Genomic DNA, 20,988 nt, shown 5'->3' with positions numbered 1-20,988 from the left:
GCAACCATCGTCCCAGCAGTTTTTTTTTTACTTCCCCTCCTCCCCCCACACACCCACCACCAGGTCTGGAGTGACTCTAATTGGCAGTGGTGAATTTAAAGGACCTGTCAGTGGCTGAGGCTGTCACCACCCAGGACAGCACAGCAAAGAAACAACATAGCCAGCTTATCACAGCGCAGCACAGCATTGCACAGCATAGCACAGAAACAGCACAGTCAGGTTAGCATAGCGCACAAACAGCATAGCAAACTTTGCACATCACAGTGCGGGAATAACACAGCTCAGCATAGCACAGTACAGCACAGTATAAGCAACAACCCAGCTCATCATTAGGTGCAAATTTATGTTGTGTGCAGCATCCTGTGCCACACTCCTGTTCATTTTTCACCTGCTTATCATTTTTCTTTCAGTTTTTTGCTTTTTCTCTTTATGGCCTTCATGTTCTGCTCTAGCTCTTATTTAAACTCCAGTTTTCAATCTTTCCTTTCAGCCTCCCACGTTTTGCTTCTCTTCCTCCGCCATGTTTTCTTCCCATATTACATTCTCACGCCTTTGCTTTGCGTGAGCATCTGGATTTGAATCCTGAGCCATATGCCCTACTAGCATCTTCATCTCACTCCTTCCTTACTCATGCAACCCACTCACATGTTCTCACACACACACACACACACACAGGTCTTTCTAGAGTTGTGAGGACACTCACTTACATAATGCTTTCCCTAGCCCCTTACCCCAACTTTAACCATCACAAATCATTGCCAAACCCCAGTGTTTACCCTAAGCTATACCTTTAAACCGAGTCTTAACCGTCAAACAGCCTTTTGAGGTTGTCCTAAAATGTTGAGGACAACCTCATTTTGTCCACACAACCATAGAAAGACATGTACACACACACCCCCACACACACACTCTATAGTGAACACTATAGCCTTAAGTACCACAGTACTCTAGGTCTCAAGGTTTTACAAGACAGATTAATGCCACAGGCCTGCATGATCTTAATGTGACAGCTGTGTCCTTTTCCAGGCAGCAACACACTCACGCACACATAACTAATTATCACCACACAAAATACAGCACTACTTTCTTCTGTTCTAAAAAGGAGAGCGATGAACTCTCGTAGAGAAAGGCAGCAGAGCTAGTGCTTGTAGCTGCTTTATTTAGCTGGTAAAGCAGCCCTCTCTTCCTGCTTATTTGTCTCTTTCCTGTCTCATTCTTGGTTAGCCAAGCACGCACCCTTATTAGTTCATTAAAAGGAGCCCGCCGCCGCTGCTGCCTGACTTTGGTATAAGCGAGGGAAAGAAAAGAGGAAAAGAAAAGGGGAGAGAGTCAAAACACCACTCTCTAATTACTCAAGATTGATGCATCCAGTGAACATCCTGGTAATCAGTGTTGTTTTTATTTGTTTAATGGTAGGACAGGGATCACAGGCAGGCTGACCCTCTGTGATCATTAACAGAATTAATGCAGGCAGAAGCACACACAACTTCTCTCTGCTTGCCTGGTCTGGAAGCAAGTGTCAGAGTGTTGGTTTGTGAATGCATACAGTATGTCTATGTGTGTGTGTGTTTGTGCGCATGTGTTGGTTTGCTTTTGAATTTTTTTACATCACTGAGCACTGAAGTTAACCAACCATCCATACCCATCTGGATTCACTTGCGGGGATGGATATTATTGTGTGTGTGATTACTTTAGTGTGGCGCTCATGTGGTTGCTGCTGCCATCGCAGAAAACATTTTTACTTTTGCAATCAACATCATGATGAAGTTTCTTTTTTTTTTGGTATTATTTTGAAGAGATATTCAATGTGACCATTAACAGGCCATTCTATAGTGCTTCTTGTTTGTACTTCTTTATTTGAATTAAGCAAATTGACCGCCACTGAGCTAAATACACACATACTTACAAGTAACCGTGATACACTAACAAAATCAATGTAAGAGTAATCCAATTTTGTGTTTTGTGGATGTTTTATGGATTGTTTTATTTAACGATCATTTTGGAGAATTCCAATATAAATGACACTTGTTTCTGTTCTTCATGTCTTCATGTGTTTTGGTAGCCATGAAATGGATTTTTATGGTCTATAACACAATCAATACTTAGAAGTTTTTAAAATTATATTGTTACAGTATATCAGCTTAGATTCATTTTGTAGACAACCTTTAACAAAGGCTTTTTTTTTTTTCATGAATTTTGACTAAGTGGCGCAATTAGCAGTTGATAAACTTATCAGTGCTCTCGGGCTAATATTGAGAAATCGACAATAAGCTAATATTGTCTGATATATTGGCCCAGCTGAGTGACTGGCCTAGTATTTTATCATTCTCAAGTATTGGTATCAAATGTTATTCTTTTCTGCTGCCTTCAGATGCCTTTACTGTCCATCTGTCCTTGTCCTGGATGGGAGTGACAGAGCACACAGTTGTTTCTGTTGTTCAAGGATACTGTTAGGGGTATATATGGGCGTGGGTGAAGTCATGGAAAAATAGAGGGCGGAGTCTATTGGAGGCACCCATTCGAAAACACGGCACTCTAATTTCATGGTAATTAATTAACGTACAGTAGCTGTTTGCTGGGGATCTCCAAGCTGCCCCTGGGGGCTGACATGCTATACAACTGGCAAATGCCATGACTCCCACTGACAGGAGGATGGAGGTAGGCTTAGATGGGTCAGTGGGTAATTAAAATTGATAAAGAAAATGGGACTGAGTGTTAACTGTTGGTACAGTTTGTATATTTTCATATTACTTGCCCCAGAGTTGGTTGTTGTACATGTTAGAAATGCGTGTTACACTGTGGGCCAGGACACATGACAGCAAATGTAATATTGAGCTTCGTTTCTGGTGTGAAGATTTTGAAACTTGTGGCTCAAGCTGCAGAACTTTAGTGTGGGTGTTGAAGAGAAAATCCAGTAAAAGAAGAGCAGCAGAAAAGGCTCTGAAGTCCTATACTATATATGCTGTGTATGTGTGACACACACTGTAGAGCACAGAGAGAGTAAAAGTGGGAGTAAAATATGCAAAGGTCTAAATCCTCTCTTCATCTTCATCAGGAGCTCTTAAGACTCTCTGAGACAAGTTTCCTCTGGTGACCAAGATTTCCCTTGCACTCATCGCTCACTCATACATCTGTGTGTGTGTGTCTGTGTGTGTGTAAAGGTGTTTATAGTGGCTTAACAGCCACTGCAGCCTACTTGTAAGTGGAACATATGAAATGATTTGTGCTATGAATCATGGGTTTCACTGCTCTGCAGTGCGGTGGGATGTCTGGGATGTTAATGAAGGCCTAAAATTGCCACTGTATCTTTGAACTGCGAGGGAGAAGAGGAGAATTTAAAAAATGCAAAAGGAGGGAAGGCAAGAGCCTGAATTCATTTTAAGAGAGAGGCAGAGACTGCAAGGGAGCAAAGAGTTTGCAGGGAGCGTAAGGAAGTTAAAGAAAGTTGTATGGACTGTTTTGCTTTTTATGCACCACCATATGTGGAATTTTTGGTAAATACCATGCATGTCAACATACTACACTTTAGTACAATTAGAACAATATCTCCTCACTCTGTTTTCTTTTACATGTACAGTTGAGCACACGGCATAGGAATGTGAAACATGGAGACCTTGAAGGCATTTTAAACTGTGGCTGTCCTACTGTCCTACCTCAGGCTAACCTCAAGCAGCCCCGGCGATGTAGTGTCAGCAATGACATTGGGATTCTATTAGCAGGTTGTGCGAGTCGCTGGCCCCCTGCCCTGTGGTGAGACCCACCATTGATCTGTCATGGGAGATGGCTGCTCCCTGCTCCTCGCTCCCATAGGGCTCAATTTGAACCTTTCCAAAAAACCAGGACCGAACCCTCTGCTTGAAATCTACCTGGGGAGCAGAGAGAGAGGCAAGCGAAGAGCTCAAGGTCAGGCGTGACACTGGTGTGCAGATAAAGACAACTGGGTATGGTCGACACCGACCATAATGGCCAGTGAAAAGTGAGGTTATTTGTTATCGATTCCCAATGAGGGAAATCACCAGGTCTATATAGTGCTGTTTATGGCTGGGCAAGGTGTGTGTGTGTTTGTGTGTGTGTGTGTGTACCAGCCGGTCGATGTGAGACTGAGAGAATGCTCTGAAGGACAGAGAAAAGAAATGAAAGTCTTTTGCTCTGTCTCTCTCCTTGGCTCTCTCTCTCCTTCTATTTTGAATGAGTCCATAGTGATCTGTTTTCCCAGCCAGCCTCATTTGTATTTTTACTGAATTACCCCGGATGCGCAACCTGAACCCACTTAAGCATGTCACTTAGCGTTTGTTGAAGTTTGCCGAGACAGGGCCCTCGTCAGGTTTCATTGAGGGAGGCTGTGGCTAAGTGGCCACTTGTCATGTTTATTTATTTCATTTTTACCCGATTCCCACATGATGCCCATGTTTGCTGTCCAAGCCGTTTAGAAAGAAATGCAAGACCGGAGGGAGAGACAAGCGCTTTGATGGATATATAAGCACCATATATGATCTGTTGTCTGTTTGTGTTTCATAAACTTGTGAATCTTTAAACGGAGTTGGTTGTTATTTTTAGGTTTTTGGAAGAGAGCGTGTTCTCTTTAAGTGCGGAGATAGGTTAAATACACAAGTACCGGCTTCTCTCGTTGTGGAGGTATTTGAATAATCTTGAATAAAATGTGTTTACATATAGTCATGGAGTCTTTTAATCCTTTTTGACTTACACAGTATGAAGCAACGCTAAGGAACACAGGGGTATATGTGAATTAACAGTATGAAAGTACAAACAGAACAGAATATTGAAATTGCCCCCACGGGCGATTCTCGGCTGTGCTGTGGCAGAGAGACACTTCCTGGTGCTGCTCCATTTTATATGTATGAAAATCTCTCACGGATCCATGATATACATTATAGATGAGGGCTCCCGTTCTGCACTCCAGTCACTGGAGCAGAATTTTCCATGATACGCACCCCCTCACCACCACCACCCCTGCTGCCGCCCACTCCTCTCTTTCTCTCATCCCTCTCTCCATTCATTTCTCCTTCCATATGCCCTCCCATTGGAGTGTTGTTTCATCCCTCACCAGCTCCCTTTCATCCCTCTCCAGCCCTTTGGTCTCTTATCATTTCATCCTTCCATAAGTCAAGCCTTACATCTTTACTTCCACCCATCCGCCCTACCTTCCTTCACTTATTTTGCCCTTCCCCCACACCACGGAGCGAGCGAGAGAGGAGCATGTGACCAGAGAGCCTGCTGGGCCTCCCCCCTGCAGTGCTACCGGACGTTGATTTGTCTCCTCCGGTTCCATATTGATTTTGTTTTAAACAAGGGAAAAATACAAGAAGAATGAGGTGCCGGAGGTGACATGAAATTAAAAAAGAGGTAAGGGGGAAAGGGAGTTGGGGGGAGGAAAGAGAGAAGAGGAAAAGCACTTCTATGTATCATGTCTGTGAGTTGGGTCCCAGGTGGGTTCAGGGTATTATCTGGAGGTCAGTGTACAGTGGCTGAACTCAAAAAGAAGAGAGCAGGGATAGAGGGAGTGTGAGACCCTTCATTTAAAAAAATCTCTTTTTTTTTTTATTTCCACCCTTTTCTTTACTTTGTGCTTGCTAAATGAGCTCTGGGGTTGGCTCTGTGGCAATTGCATCTCATTCTACGTCATGGTACAGTTCCTGCCTTAAAATGATTCTCTGCTTAGTTCAGTTTAAGTTGTGTGCAGAATAATCGATCCCTCCATTAATTCTACTTAGCTGAGCTTCACAGTACAAGCCTGGGCTTGACTGGTCCACCAAGGCCAGCGCTGCTGAATGGCTGACCTTTACACGGCTCCGACTGCCATTGATTTTCAGCAGGACTTATTTCATGAACTGGGGTTTGGGACAGGGCACCCAGATGAAGATGAACTATGAGGCAAAATCAGTTTCTCTGGCCCTTTCCATTTTCTTTGCACTCTTCTTTCTTATTTCTCTCTTTTTCTCTGTCCTCTTTACTTTGGAATAAGTACTGTACACTGTATTGGCTGAGCTCTGTGGGTGGCATAGTCTGAGAGCAAATAAAGTGTCCCCTGTGTGACCCCCTCATTGAGTTAAGAGCCCCCCCCACCCACCATGCCAAAGTGCTTCTGTCTGCGTGTGTGTGTGCACGCTTTATATTCTTGCTTTAGTGTTTATGTATGCCTGTTTCTGTCCATGCTTGAGTGTATGTAGGTTACATTGTTAAGTGCTTTAGAAGGGCTCTTTCTGTGACTTGGCCCCTTGGTATTTGCAGCTAGGAACAAATGCAAAGCAGAGAGTGTGAACAAGCCATTAGAGCAGCCAGGACTGCCCTCAGAGCCACAGAACCGAGGGAAACAATCCTGACCTCATGGAACGACAGACACAACATCCACCTCACGACTGCAGGGGTGCAGAGGAGGGTAAAGAAAGGGAGAATTCATCTCAAATCCCAAATGTAATTTCAGTAGGATTTTAGATCCTATATTGCGTGATGTTAAACCTTTAAGTACTAATTGTTAGACGAATGTGCTCAGATGAACATCATTAAAATGGATAAATTAATAAATAATAAAACCTAAGACAAGGAAGGGGCGGAAGTGTGGGAGGCTTCTGAGTGTGATTTAACTTGAGTTCATTCAGAGTGCACAGAGTGTCTCCCTTTCTCCCTCCCTCAATCTGTCTCTCTCTTCTTGGCCTCCATGTGCTGTGTATCAGTGACTAGAAAAAAACCCCCACATCTTTAAATTTAATACCTGCTCATGAATACATGCATGCATACAAATTTTTCTGGATGGTGGAAGGCGTGAGGGGCAGGTGGGGTCATGGGCTGTCAAGGATGCTGTTACAGTGTGAGGTTAGTGGTGGAGATGGTGGAGTACACAAGTGTGTAGCAAATCACTTGAACCTCGGGTTAGGGCATCATAACTGGATAACAGGAGATTTTACTGTAGATTAGCGTGGGGGCTCACGTCCTTTACACCTCAATAGATGTTTTCATGGGTCCAAAATTTTGGACCTATTCTGAAATGGCATACATTTTCTCATCTGAGGGAGAACCAAGGGCAGTCAGAACCTGTAGTAATAGAACAGGCCCTACCTGGACCCAGTTAGACTTGGGTCACGGGCTGGGTCTGGACCCACAAAGACGTGTGGTCTTAAATCAATTCGAAGAGTTTCACAGGATTTTTTGCATCTATCTGTGTTTATAGCTCTCACATTTACCCTGGGTCTCCAAAGAACATGTTTCTCTTGTTCTGAAAGTCAAAAATCCCTCCCAAACCTCAGATCACTCTGCAGTATAAGTGCGCCCTGCAGCACATACATTTTTACATCTTTTTTACATATAGTACATGACATAACTCATTTTATTCCCTATGCGCTTAGAATTTTGATGAAATTTCGACATGAACACACACAAACACACAAAACAGTGCCCCAAACCACACTCACTCACCCACTCCAAACCCTACCAATGAAATAAGCCACCCTAGGCCTGGAGGGGGGGGTTGAGGAGTGGGAGTTGGCAGACACACTTCCAATGTGTTTTCCACTCCAGTGCTTCTTGTTCTCACTTCGTCAGAGTGTGTTTGCTACAGATTGGGAGAAATGGCGAGAGGTCAGGCTGGTGTGCTGCTTGTACGGCCCTCAGGTTCTGTGCAGTTCAAGGTTGAACCAGACGCAGTGAGAGGGTTTTTTTTTTGTGTTTATTTAGAAAACAATTTCACTGTGTTGCATCGTCAGACTTGAGAGGAGGAGGAGGAGACGAGAGACGGGGCTAAAAGACAGGCCTGTCCCTTTTGTTTGGTGCTGAATGCGCTTATAGACAAGCAGGGATTTTCTCTAAGTGTCAGGATGAAACATAAGCAGGCTTCACAGCCAAGAGCTGGAGTGGTGGGAGAGTGATGGAACCAGCAGAAGTCGCTGGTGACAGAATGCTCTCTGTGTGTGTGTGTGTGTGTGTGTGTGTGTGTGTATGTATGTGTGTGTGTAGACGTGGGGTATTGATATGCTGGGAATGAAGCTCGGAGCAGATGGACAGAGCAGGCTGGCCCTGTGTCGATCCTGTGAGCTCTGGCACCTTCTCGCAAGCCCCCTTTGATGGACACAGACACACACACACACACAAATACCTATGGCCCTGGCAACTGCGCAGAGTCTATATTTTACCAACTTGATAATATTCCTATAGGATAACAAATGGTCGATAATCCTATCATTAATAACCAGTGTGCCATACTGATCTGTAGCTACGGCAGATGTGGCTGGTTAATGAGACCAAATGGAGAAGACCTCCAGTGGCATATCTGAGGAGATAGCCGGATATGGGGAAGAGTGTGTGTAGACTGTAAGCATAGTATATGTACAGTGAGAGGTGGGTAGTTGGTTGAGGGATGTATTGTTTTACTATCTCCATTTGTGTCTCTTTTTTTTTTTCCTCTCTCTTTCTGGCACCCCACAGACCTCTCTCAAATCCAAAGCCAAAATGCTTGGCTGCGTCCCTGTCTTTCTCCCTCTCCCCCTGTATCCCCCTCTGGCTGCTTCTTCTCCTGGTCCTCTCCCCTTCCAGGAGGGGTGGCATAGGGAGCGCAGGGGTAGAAAAGTGCAAGAGCTGGTGAATTGCTAATAGGCAATCATAGTGCTCAGGACAAGGATGCTGGATACCGGAGGTCTAGGGACCATTAAAGAAACGTCAACTCGGCATAGGTATGCCAAGAATTATGAGTCAGTGGGCAGGCAACACTTCTTGGCTCCCATTGGTCAGGGCAGCAGGCCGTAATCTGTCACAATCCTGGAGTTGCTGTGACAGCAGCAGGAGCATTCTGGGCTCAACACAGAGGGTAAAGGAAACGTGCAGCTAAAGGTTTGTGTGTCCCTGTATGTGTGTGTGTGTATGTGTATGTGTGTTTTCCATGTATAAGCTAGGGCTGCTCAGTGACTGGAAAATTCACCAAAACTGACATGATGCATGTGTCACAATTTAAGTCATGTTGGTATGTTCAGTAAATTGATTCCGTTAGGTAAGTTGTCAATGTAGCGTACACCTTTAATGCAGCTGACAGTACTACAGCAAATAGTGTATAATCCGAAATGCAAACTAATCACTGCGCTCGCGTCATTTCTGTGGGTTTTAATCCAAACTGGCGAAGTCAAGTCAGCAGTTTTAATAGCGATTTAAATAACCATGTACGTGCCCAGTTTAACTGTTACTACATAGTTCCCCTTTCTAGAGGAAGCATCAGCAATTTTGTTTCATAAACAGAAACGTAACTATAGTTAGACCAGTTTATGGCTGAGGAAGAACAAAAAAGTCACTCACTTCACCAGAGCATGTTTAGTCTATTACATAAGCATTTGCTAATGTCACTCCATATCCTGGAATGAACCCGCAGATGAAAATAAATGTTACTCACAGTCATTATTAATTATTTTGTTTATTGTTCAGTACAAATAATATGTTTTGTTCATTGTTATTTAGGTAAATGTCACGATTAATTATGATACGGCTTTCAGGTCAGATCACCTAGCCCCGAAGTGCACTCGCAGTAGCATGCTTGCTTGTGCTCCTGCTGTGATGTTGTACATCATTATCATAGTTGTAACTCACTGACAGTCAGGCAGGACATAATCTTCAAAGCAAATATCAAGGCAGCAGCCAGATAGGGAACATGGCGTCAGTGCATAAGGGCACCTTTAAGCATTAAAGCCTCACACAACTCGAGATCTGTAATTCTGTCACGGAACATATCCTCTGCCATTTCGTTACTTCCTGCTCACTCCGGACCCTCGCTGTGGCGCACACTGGGATTGGCAGGATGTTGCCCTTCTGAAGCCTCTGGGTTGGGTCTGTCGTCATGATCTTATCTTTCTAAGGACAGTTCCTCAAAAATGAACTGAAGAGCGTAAACCACATCAAACAGCGAGCGGAATAAGAAAGAGAGTGAGAGAGAGAGAGAGAGAGTGTGTGTGTGTGGGAGAGATGTGAGCCCACCAAAAGCTTAAGCCTCCAGTGTGCTGTGCAGATAAGATTCATTAGATAGGTTGGTAAATGCAAGAGAGAGGCAAAGTGAGGCAGACAGAGAGGGAGAGAGAGAGAGAGAGAGAGAGAGAGAGAGAGATTGAGCTTGCTGCTGCTCCAGCATTTGTTGACACAGATTTACAATGAGTCTCCCACTGCTTCACGCATTACAGTAACACGCCATGTCAATAGCTCTCTGGGCTTGAAAAGCAGCCGTGCCAAAGATGTCTGGGAGTGATGCCCTTCCCCTGATAACCAAAGTGTGGCTCATAAGTCAGGAAGTGGAGGATAAGGAGGGGCAGGAGAGGGGGGTGAAAAGGATTTTTATTTTTTTTTTTTTTTGTCTTTTTGTTTCTCTTTTCTCTTATTAATAAATTCCCACCCACTCTTTTCTCTCAATCTCTACATCTTCTCAAGCATCTTTTCATTAGTTTTCCCTTTTCTGTCACTTCCTCTAAGATCCTACCCCCCCCTCACCCCTCTCTCTCAGTCTCTTACTCCTCTCTCCCTGTGTTTCTCTTTATCTCTTGGACGCCCTGCTACAGGCTCAGTAGGACAGGATTTAGGCATTAGCTCAATCCCCCAATCTACTCCCCTTCATGATTGCACACTGTTTCTGTCACCCACATACCCTAGTCTACCGCGCACAAGTCTAGCAGGACTCAGAGTCTCTTATACAAATACTGGTAGAGAGCTTATACTCCACAAGACAGGAAGACATAATCAGCTAGACCGGCAAGCATGGCGTGAGAGAGAGTGACTGTGCGAAAGGTTGGGACAGTGGTTTGCAAACTCAGAGGTGGAGAGGGAGATTTTTGTATTGGATTTTTTTTGTATTTTGAGTTAATCAGACTGTACAGAAGTAATAAAGAGTTTGAAGGGAACCAGCACAGGCTTGTGCCATGCAACTCTGCTGAGTCATGGGGCGCCACAAATGAGGTGGTTTTGATGTGTGACATTCACCTTCATGAAATCTTGATGAGAGCTGAGTTCTGCTGTCTGTATAATGAGGGCTGTAGCAGTCAGACAGCTGGCCAACCACTTCAGCTAGTAAAGCTATGATAATAGAGAGGGTTGGAAAGGCTTTTGGAAAGCACTCGGTAGATGGACTTCAGGCTGTCTGGGAGGCAGTTAGTGTTTTGGGGAAAGAGATAAACAGGAACTTGGATGGCATCAGACAACAGAAGGTCTAATGGACTTAATCAGAGATGTTGCGGTGGTACTCGTTGTAGTGGTACTACATATCGCACATGTTTGCGAGTTAGCTGCAGCCTCATTGCTAATTGGTGTATTGCAAGGAGCATTCAGTGTAACAGATGGATAACAGTTTTGTTCCAAAAGCAGCTATTCAGCCTTTGAAAGAAAAGAAAAAAGTAACACTTATTTGTGCAAAATAACCACAAAGCAAAAAAACTAATTGCACTTTCTAAATGAGATTGTGCATTTTTGTCACTGAATGACAAAACTCACCTTTACAGAATGCAGCCTCTATACTTAAGGAAATAATAATAATAAAGTTCATGTTTTTTTTTTCTGATTCAGAATGGATAGAGCATCATGGAGTCGAACTTTTGGTACACATACAAACGTGATACCGACTAGCTGAGGTCTGCAGGTGTTTTCTCAGTCCATGTCAGCGCCTCAAGCTCTAAATCCTCTCAGTTCTGATAGGAATCCCAAAGCTTATAGTGGCTGCCATCTCCTCAGCACTGACTGATGCTTCTTATCAGGACCACCACACTGCTGCTGCCAGCACATTTTCACATATGGCTAAATTATAAATCACTTGCACAAACATTCTCCCACATGCGCTCGAGCACATATATGAACACGGTAGCATAGATTGATTACATTCATACAAGGAAGGGCTACTATAGAATGAGTACGTTTCATTCAAAAGTACAGCGATGACTCAGTCAGCAATGCACCTGCACATACCCTCTCGTGTATATGAGCCAATCTTGAATTTCAGAAAATCCACATGTGAATGCACAGCTCAGCCTGAGATGTGGAGGGGATACTAATATTTCATAAATACAGAACATACAACAGGTCATTTTACCTTTGATTCACTGTATTTCTTGCAGCGTTTGGTAATTGGAGATGAAGCTTCACCCGGAGCTTCACCCGGGGGTTGAGCTGTGACTAAATAATTTGTAAATTAACAAAAACGTGAAGAACGAAGAACCCCTAGTACTTGTTCATTACAAACACTCTTAGCATGGTGTTTTATTATCCGACTAAAAATGAGCAAATTTTTGGTGGGAAAATGCATAATCTGTCACATTTTCATGTAAAAGTAGTGAGATGTCCCTTCATATCCATATTCAGTTCATTTACAATATTAAGAAATTGTTCATTACCAGCTCAAGTAAGCCTTTTAAATTTGATCTTCATTTAGAATTTTGGTGTTAATGAACAATTATTGTGATTGCAATGAAGCACTTGATAATTGTAAATCATTGCACCATGCCTCTCTCACGCTCTCTCTCTCTCTCTCTCTCTCTCTCTCTCTCTCTCTCTCTCTCTCTCTCTCTCTCTGTCACAGCATCTCTCACTGTAACTCTCTCTCTCCTACTCTTTCATCCTCCCTCTTACTGTATACAGAACAGATTTATTAGCTGATGCTGGGGCCCTTGGACGGTCACCGCTCAGCACTCTCTCAGATCAATAATTGGAAATATTAATTATATCAGCAAAGATGGCCCAGTCAGAAGGGGCCTGTTTATGCTCCTGTTACTGAGCAGCGCAGCAATATGAGCTTTGATGGCTCGCTAATACGTATTAATGATCCCAGGACAAACATTACTCTGTATTAAACCTGAGTGAAAGCCAGAAGACACCACACAGTGAATAGCTATCAGAGTTATTTTATTGCAAGCGCTGTAAGTAAGTGCTGTTGCAAAACTGTTGTAAAAAGAATTTTACTAGTGAGAGATGAGCTTCTGCAGAAACCAGGACAAGATTTATTGCATTTTTATTTTCTGTTTACTGCGTTTCTGTGAATTGGAGGTTCATCTTTTTGAATAATATGAAAGTTAAAGACGAGCAAAGTTTGGGGCTTGGAATTGCACCAGGTCTTTGAAACCCTTTCCAAAGCAGTATTATTGTCTTGCTACTGGCCCCTCTCTAGAGTTTAAACAGTGTGGATTCTGGGACTCTACTGCTCAATCTTTCTAAACTCTACTAGTCGTGAACTCATTAGTGTCATAGGCAGTGCCAACAGTAGACTCTAAATCCTCCCCACTACTAACAGGCCAAGTCCTGACTACAGTTCCCTGACTAGCTCGGTGTAATATGAAATAAGGCAGTGGGATGTCGTTTGTGGTCGCAGCCCAGTGCCTTTGGTCCTTTTTGTGGGTAATGATAGTTTCAGTAAAAAGACATTTGCTAACCCAGCCGGGCCAAACTTTACCAGAGCACTGGGAATCCTGTACGATAAAGTCAGAGAAATGAAGTCAGAGAAATTATAGATCTGTGTGATGTTCATATATTTGTCTCTATTTCTCACATTTAGGCATATTGTTTTGTGGCCAGCTTCAGTCAAGAATACAGACTGGCTAACAAAAAAAAACTGAAACAAACCAATGGGCTATGTGTGTGTGTTTTCCAGGCCTAGTGCACACTACATTATGTACTGTAGGCCAGGGGGGGTTTCTATCTCGCCCTCAATATAAAGCAGCAGCATATTATGGCTAAGAGCTTTAATTCAGCTGACTGGAGGCTTAACTGGGCAGATGAGGTGGCTCAATAAAAGCATATGGAACTATAGATTTGCCAAAGCCCTCAGAGTAGCACGGCTTGTGGAGTGAGGAAAACAAAAAACCTATTTTCTGCTAGGAAGGAGGAAAATGAAGAGCAGTAACTAATTTGAGGGTTATGAGGCTCATGGTTATGAGTAAGATGTTGTGAGTCACTGGAGAAGCTTAGCTCACATTCACTTAAACCTGTTTATGGCCTGTGAGATACAAAATAATCTAATGAAAAGCGCAAAAAAACTGTCAACTGTGAAAGTGTCCCTTATGTCCATGTTGGCTGTTTTTTTTTTTTCTACATACTATAAACAGGATTTTACAGCCTCTCACCAACACGTAAATGCACCGTGAGTCAGCAAAGACTTGTCAAATGTGTCTTTCAATTGCATGACCACACATTGTTCCCTGCACTCATCCCCCCGTCTTTTTTTATTAAACTTTTTTATTAAACTTTATATCTCAGAACTTGTTTATACAATGCTAAAATGAACAGATGAAAGGAAAATAAGGGCTTTCTGGAAGACAGAAGTCAACAACATAAAAATTGTTGATGTACACAATATGTCAGTTGTTGAAACATGCAAAGCACAGTGTCTTTTAAGAACGTGTTTTTCACTGGTCTGTGTTTTCCTCATGGGTATTGAAATGCAAACAACACAGAGCAAATTCAGAAACAACAAATATTTGTAGGAGACATTATTTCTGCTTCACTGAATATCACATTTGGATTGGACACATCCCTACCATTCGTATTTTGAAAAATTCTTTTTTATTATATTAATGCCAGGAACGTCATGCCTGGTATGGAAAACCGTATTGATTAAATCAAGGTACTTAAGTCAAACACACATCCTCAGGTAAATAAACATGGCATGGAAACAGAATACGAGGCCAGTCAAAAGTTTCTCTGTCAGGAACTTTTTATGTTTATAAAGCGTTTTCATCATTTGGCCCATTTATAATTAATGTCCCACAAAATGCAAACGGGAGCCTACATTTTTGGCCGGGGTGCAATAGGGAGGCAGGTGGTTGGTTTGTAAATATGCAGTGTTTGTAGAGAGCAGTTGTGCTGTCTTTTTCAGTGTGTGTTTGAAAGTGAAAGGCAGGAGGGTGGAGTCAAAGCTGTAGAAACGCCACTCAACAGAGGAGCAGTCTTATCTAGGAGTTGCAGGCAGCTTTTTCCTCTCTCCCTCGCTTTCTCTCTGTATGTACTGTATCTCTCTTACCCCTCTCTCCATCTCTTGTTGTCGTTTTACGCAATCTCTCCCTCTTTCCTCTTCTTGCTTCCCAACTGCCTCACCTAACCACTCCCTTAGCTAAAAACATCCCTATTAAAGCGTGTGTTACTTGTACAGAAAGCAGCAGCGACTGTTCTACTCAGTTCCTTCGTGGGTGTTTCGAGAAGCTACTAGCTCCAGCCCACAAAGGACAGGGTAAAAAACATGCCCTACAGTATCTGAAGTTAATGAATGGTCTCCTTGGAAACAGTAGCGCTTAATAAATTTTACTTAAAGCCACTATGTCCCTGCATGTGTGAGCATGCATATAGTACAAGTGTGCTTTGCATTATGCACTTAATTTCTGCTGGAATTACATGGTTTTCTTCATATGTGTTCAAGGGAAATGGAACAAACCGAGAGCCATCAGTAGTGACTGTTCCGGACCATGATGCATAGCTTTCAGGCAAATAAATAGACCATTAAGCTGGCATGTTGGAGGCTGAACAGTAACTAGCTTTAGAGAGAGCTGCCTCCCACACACAGACGCCCTGTAGAGACGGCTGAGATCATAGCATCACGCGTTTGAACAAAAATCAACTGGCAGGATGGAAGCATCTTTTGTCCGTTTGACATGTCAAAGGCAAATTCAAAGATTTCCTGTGTTGTTGTGAAGGAGTGGAGGGTTGTAAACTTATCTGTGAATTTGTCTTGCGGATGCCCCCCTTCCCCCTCCCCACCACCCCCATTCGGAGGTGCTTCTGTCTCAGAGGTTGCTTTGAACACGTGCACGATAGCGTCGCGGTTGATTCTGTAATCTATCTGTACATGCTGTGGAGCAGTGCACCCTGTGGCTTGGCATTAGCATACTGTAGGGTTACTTTGCTCGTGCTGTACAAGGAAAAGAAAGCACTTGTAGATGGGGAGGGAGGAAGATGGGGAACAAAGCCAAGAAACAAGAAGCTAAAACCTCAACCTTCACAAGCACAATATCATCCCTGTTTTTGTACAAAGACTTAGCTGGTGCTAGTTATTATTTACAATGGGTAAATTTATGGAATAATTTCAGTGAAGGAAGGTTACTCAGTTCCTCAAGGTGAAAATGGATACGTTTAGCACTTAATGAATCGGGGCCTGGGCCTCTCCCCCATATATCAGCATGTTATTAAGACATTTTAAAATCCCATTATGGTGTTTCTCCTTGAACATGTCATGCTTTTATTGGACTGCCCTGTCTTTAAATCTGACCTTTTCAGCCCTGATCTGGAATTGAACGGAAAAAAAAAGATACATGACAGGATGATGGAGCAAAATATACATATGAAGATATAAAAATATCAGTGCTGAAGGGTTTTCAGTGATTTGACTTGGATGCCTGGTAATGGCAAATAGTTTTGGCCCCAGTTTTATTAAAATATGTGTGTTTTTATTATTAAATCTATTTGTTTAGGGATGAATCAAAGGGGGAGGTCACTGGCACAGATCTGTGAACATGAAATATCTTGTAAGCTTTATGCTGTAGTACATATATGTATATTATGCACATGCGTGGGTGGGTATATATTCGGCTTGTGTGCTAATGTGTAGCTAGGAGGCATGTGTTCAATAAAAAAAAAAAAGCGGTGCTGCAGCTGTAAAAGAAAAAAAAACATTGTAAATCACAGCTACATCTTTCAAACTTTTCCTCCAAACAAATCGGGCCCAAGTCTGGTAAAATTGTTCAGCTCGAACAACAATAATGAAAAGAGAAGGAGGTAAAGTTGGGGAAGGAGGAGAGCGTGACACAAAAACTGTGATGACAGAGGCATCTAATCCAGGCAATGCCATTCTTATCAGGGTCCAGTGGATTAGAGTGAGCCTCCTAACCAGAGAATCCTTCCCAGCCAGACACTCTCCACAGCCCAAGGGCCTGGATCAATAGGCCTGCATTGATCTCTCTCCTCCTGTGGCTGGATTCGCTTTTATTAGGACTGCCTTGGTGTTTCTCACTTAGACACACATATGCAGCCCTTCAACCTCTCCATGCACCTGCCATGAAAAACCACAAATACACGTGTAGACGCACACACACACCCTATTTTTTTTTACGTGTGAATGAGAGCTGTGGTTGTTTTGTTTACACTGAATAACAGGCAGCAGAAACACCATAGTGTCAAGTCAACTTAGCTGCAGGATGGTGTTTTGGTTTCCTCTCCAGCCAAGGCACTTTGATCAGTATCGCAGAACAGCTATTTAGTATGGGGGAGAGGTTCTTGACACCTCTGGTTTGTGGCCTCTTGTTGTAGCAACGACAGCCCGAGTCGCCAGCGCTAACTTCTCTGTTGCCCTTTCTTTTCTCTCCTCCAGATGACTCGCCCCATCCAGGTGAAACCGGCTGACAGCGAGAGCCGTGGAGGTAGTTGTCTTCTTTTCTTCATCATTTATTCATGTCCCCCTTTTCATCTGCCTTATCTAGGCTAATTCTTTTCATTCTTTCCCTCTGATCTCATCTGTTCCACTCCTCTCAATGCAGTTTTTCTTTCTTTTTTTGTCTTTCTCCCCATTTTTTTTCCCGTTTTTGTATTGCTGCTCATACGTACATAGTTGTGGCAGTTTGATCACTGCAAACAAAGTTTAACAAATAATTTAAACCAAACTGTTGTCAAACACGTTATGTGAGGTTTGATGAAATCTTGATTCGACTGCATGTCTCTCAGCTTATATTTTTATTTTTTTTACTCATATTTTTTTTATTTGTAACTGGTTCATATCCACTGGGTTTATGTAATAATCCCTCCTTGTTTCACAGCCTCATCCGGCTTGTGCCCTTGTATTTGTTGTAACTGATTAGAGAGTCTATGTTATTGAAAGGATGTAGGGCTCTGATGGGCTCTCCCGCCGCCGCTCTCTCTTTTCTGGTTTCCTATGCCAAGTACATTATCATTGCACTGTAAATTAGATGGTGTTTAGGCTCAATACTGGAGCCACAGCCACGCAGAGGCCCTGTTAAAGCCCACACTGCTTGATCTGTGTGCATCTGAAACACGAGAGTAAATGGTATAGAGGGAGGGAAAAAATGGAGCAGGAGCACGTACAGCTTGCCAAACAATCAATAAATTTGCAGGGTTCTTGCCAAGATCCTCATTGCTTGGCCTTAATTCTGTTGTCTTTGATCTCTTCCGCTTTTGGAGGCTTTCATTTACTCCCTGCCTATCTGCATATATGTTAATGAGATGAGGAGGCATCCTTCAAGTCAGTGGCAGAGACAATGAACCTTGCTGTTAGTTTTTTTTTTTTTTTTGGTGTGCATCTCATGTGTCACCCTGTAACAAAGCAAGTGCCTTTTTTTGTTATTTAAAGGAGGAACACTGTTTTCAGTCTTTTTCATCCTGGTGGAGGCGGGAGGGAGAAGGAGAGACAGAGAGAAAGAGAGAGAGACTTGGAAATGAAAAACGGGCAGGGAGAGAAAATGCTCAAACGATGCCAACCGCATACAGCTGCTGTGCTGCACTTCTGAGGCTTTACCTAAAAACCTCTGCCTGTTTTGGGTGAATTAGGATGGCTGGCCACTTGGCTGCCTGTCAAATGCACACAATCTTCAAAGGACAGCATAACCCCTTGAGATGGATGGAGGAAAGGCCAATAAAGATCACTGTCAGTCGCCCGTGCTTGCTTCCTTTTTTCTTTCTTTCTTTCTTTTTTCTTTCTTTCTTTCTCTCTTTCTTTCTCCTTCTTCCCAAGTATTCACTCAGAGCTTTAGAGGAGTGGTGAGACAAGCGAGAGGGTCTTGTGCTGTCAAGATTGATGTCCCCTATAGCTCCATTGATTTTGCCATTGTGGTGCTGTGTGTCCACATTAACAATGACACTCAGCTGTCTCTTTACTTGGTTGTGAGTGGCCAGTTTTAGAGCTCCCAGGGCACTTTGGTCAGTATGGGGTCCTCTTATTGGCCAGCCGTGGGGACCCCACGGAGGAACAAATGAGTGCTGGAACAGACCTGAGAGTTGCACATCATCTTAAATGAACAGGTCAGAGTGGCGCCGCAGGGGCAATCAAACACTTGCGTGACTTTAATGGGTTAGGAAGTAGAATGAAAGGCGAGACAGGGAACGTGCAAAGGGGAATGGATCTGATCTTCATTTCTTTCTCCTATGCTCATCCTGCTTCTAATCTGCTGGCCTTAATTCTTTCTGTGATAATCACTGGCAAAGATAATTTCGGTTTTCTCCCTATCTGTTTCCGACTTCAGCTGCTCTTGCTACTGTTGGCTGATGGACTGTGTGGCTGATGCTCCTCCATGGCCTACTTTTACAAGCCTTTGCTTCTTATTTGCTGTAAAAGACTGAACAGGATTTCATTGTGCTGTCTGTGCTGTCAGGGTCTAGTAATTATTACTCTCCTTATTTCACACTATCAAAACTGCCAAGATTAAATTTTTGTTATTTCAGTTCTTCTGTGCCTGCTGTTGCCAGAATCCAGATCAATAACTTAAGAACTATAGCTCAGCATGGTGTAAAGGAGCTGGAAGAGCGGATGCAAGAAATATTAATTAGCCTCTCGGAGGGAGGGACTTTAGGGACAGACATAGTCTGGCCCGCTCTCTCAGGGGCCACTTCCAGTCCAATAGGGGGCAGATATTCCTCAGTGCTCACACACAGTCATACTAATTAGTCCCTTAATCTCATTATGGGTAGGACAGTTCAGATCACCTGGTGCCAGGTTGGCCGACCATTAGGGAAAGACCTGTTACTGTGGTTTTATGCCTTCTGGACCTCCATTCCTCCAAGGAGCAAGTCTCTGCAGTTATTAAAACCAGACGAGTTCAGACCAGACCACTGTACTTTCCCTGAAACTGCCTTCCTACAGTCATCAAACAGGAAGACAGTAGAACATATTCTTCTAGCTAATTCTTCTAAATGTTTGATGACTCTTGGAGATTTGATCAAAACTGAGGAGTTTTCCAATAGAAATCTTCATAAGCTTTTACCGTGTCGGACACTAAGAACAAACAGGTAAAACTTACAGTACATTCAGCCACAGGGAGCTTCACTGAGGCCATATGAGTAAACCACCTTGCCTATAGAATTTAAAAGGAAATGGTAGAGTAAATCCATGCAAACACTCTGTCAGCCCCTGCTGGCACCTAACAAAGACACACTGTGAAATGAATATTAATGGCCAATCACCTACCTAATCTAGCAGAACAGCAGCCGTTACACATTGAACCACCAGCGCCACGAATGTCTCCGTCACTGATGACGCAGACCATTCTGGGATGTTTCTGTTCGGGAGACGTTTAAAGAAGAGCAGCGTGAAAGCAGCGGGGACCTGTCTCTCTCGTTTTCTCCTCACAGGTTTCTGATATGAAATAGATTGATTTTCCTTCACACATGGCACTGATGACTGGCACTGACTGCTGCTGATATTTCATTTTTGAAGGGCTGTTCACTGCCTCTTTAGAGGGCTTGGCGTCTTTACACAGGATGAATCAGCTTTAACCACTTTGATTTCATCCTAAAGCCTTTACCAGCGGCACACCCCCATAGAATTCCACCATTAATATCTCCCACTGCTTGTTTCCTTCTTTTGCAGCCTGCCATTTCAATTCATTTCATTTTGTCTTTTGTATCATCTGTTTTTTTTTTAGTTCATCTTAAAAGACCTGTCTTACTCATGGGCTAAATTGTTTCTCTGTGCAAATGATGCTTTTTCGTGTTCCTTAATGGCTCTTCTCCTTCCCCAGCTTAATCCATTGTTAAAGTTTTGTGCTCAGAGATTGTCCAGAATGTAGAGAGAGAGGAGCAGGCTAGCTGTCAGCTGGGGCTCTGTTGGTGTTGCAGCAGGCCTGCCTGGCACAGCTAGAGCTACAGCCCACTGAGGAGGCCTGGATTAGAAACAGGCTCTGGCATTATCAAGGCAGACCTGCCGCCCACGCACACACCCACACAGAGAGGACAAACAGGCAAACACGTACTTACCCATACGGCTCTGACACACACACACACACACACACACTCACTCTTGCTCTCTCTCTCTCCCTCATA

The 20,988-nt window shown here is 43.3% G+C and overlaps 1 protein-coding gene across 36 annotated transcripts in view; it reads left to right on the top strand.

Moving 5' to 3' along the window:
- Positions 1-20,988, top strand: part of celf5a (cugbp, Elav-like family member 5a) — a 171,067-nt gene that overhangs the window by 79,183 nt on the left and 70,896 nt on the right. For 21 of the 36 annotated variants that reach the window (XM_041039849.1, XM_041039834.1, XM_041039857.1 and 18 more), the window contains exon 3: positions 17,312-17,360. In XM_041039849.1, coding sequence (XP_040895783.1) covers positions 17,312-17,360 — 49 coding nt within the window. Of the gene's footprint in view, positions 1-17,311; positions 17,367-20,988 lie in introns of all 36 variants that reach the window. The other 15 variants (XM_041039822.1, XM_041039830.1, XM_041039851.1 and 12 more) reach the window with 2 other exon arrangements.

The sequence above is a fragment of the Toxotes jaculatrix genome, chromosome 6 (assembly GCF_017976425.1).
Source record: "Toxotes jaculatrix isolate fToxJac2 chromosome 6, fToxJac2.pri, whole genome shotgun sequence".
Taxonomy (NCBI): Eukaryota; Metazoa; Chordata; class Actinopteri; family Toxotidae; genus Toxotes; species Toxotes jaculatrix.
Note: the sequence above shows the minus strand (reverse complement) of the source record. Positions and strands in the feature narration are given on the sequence as shown.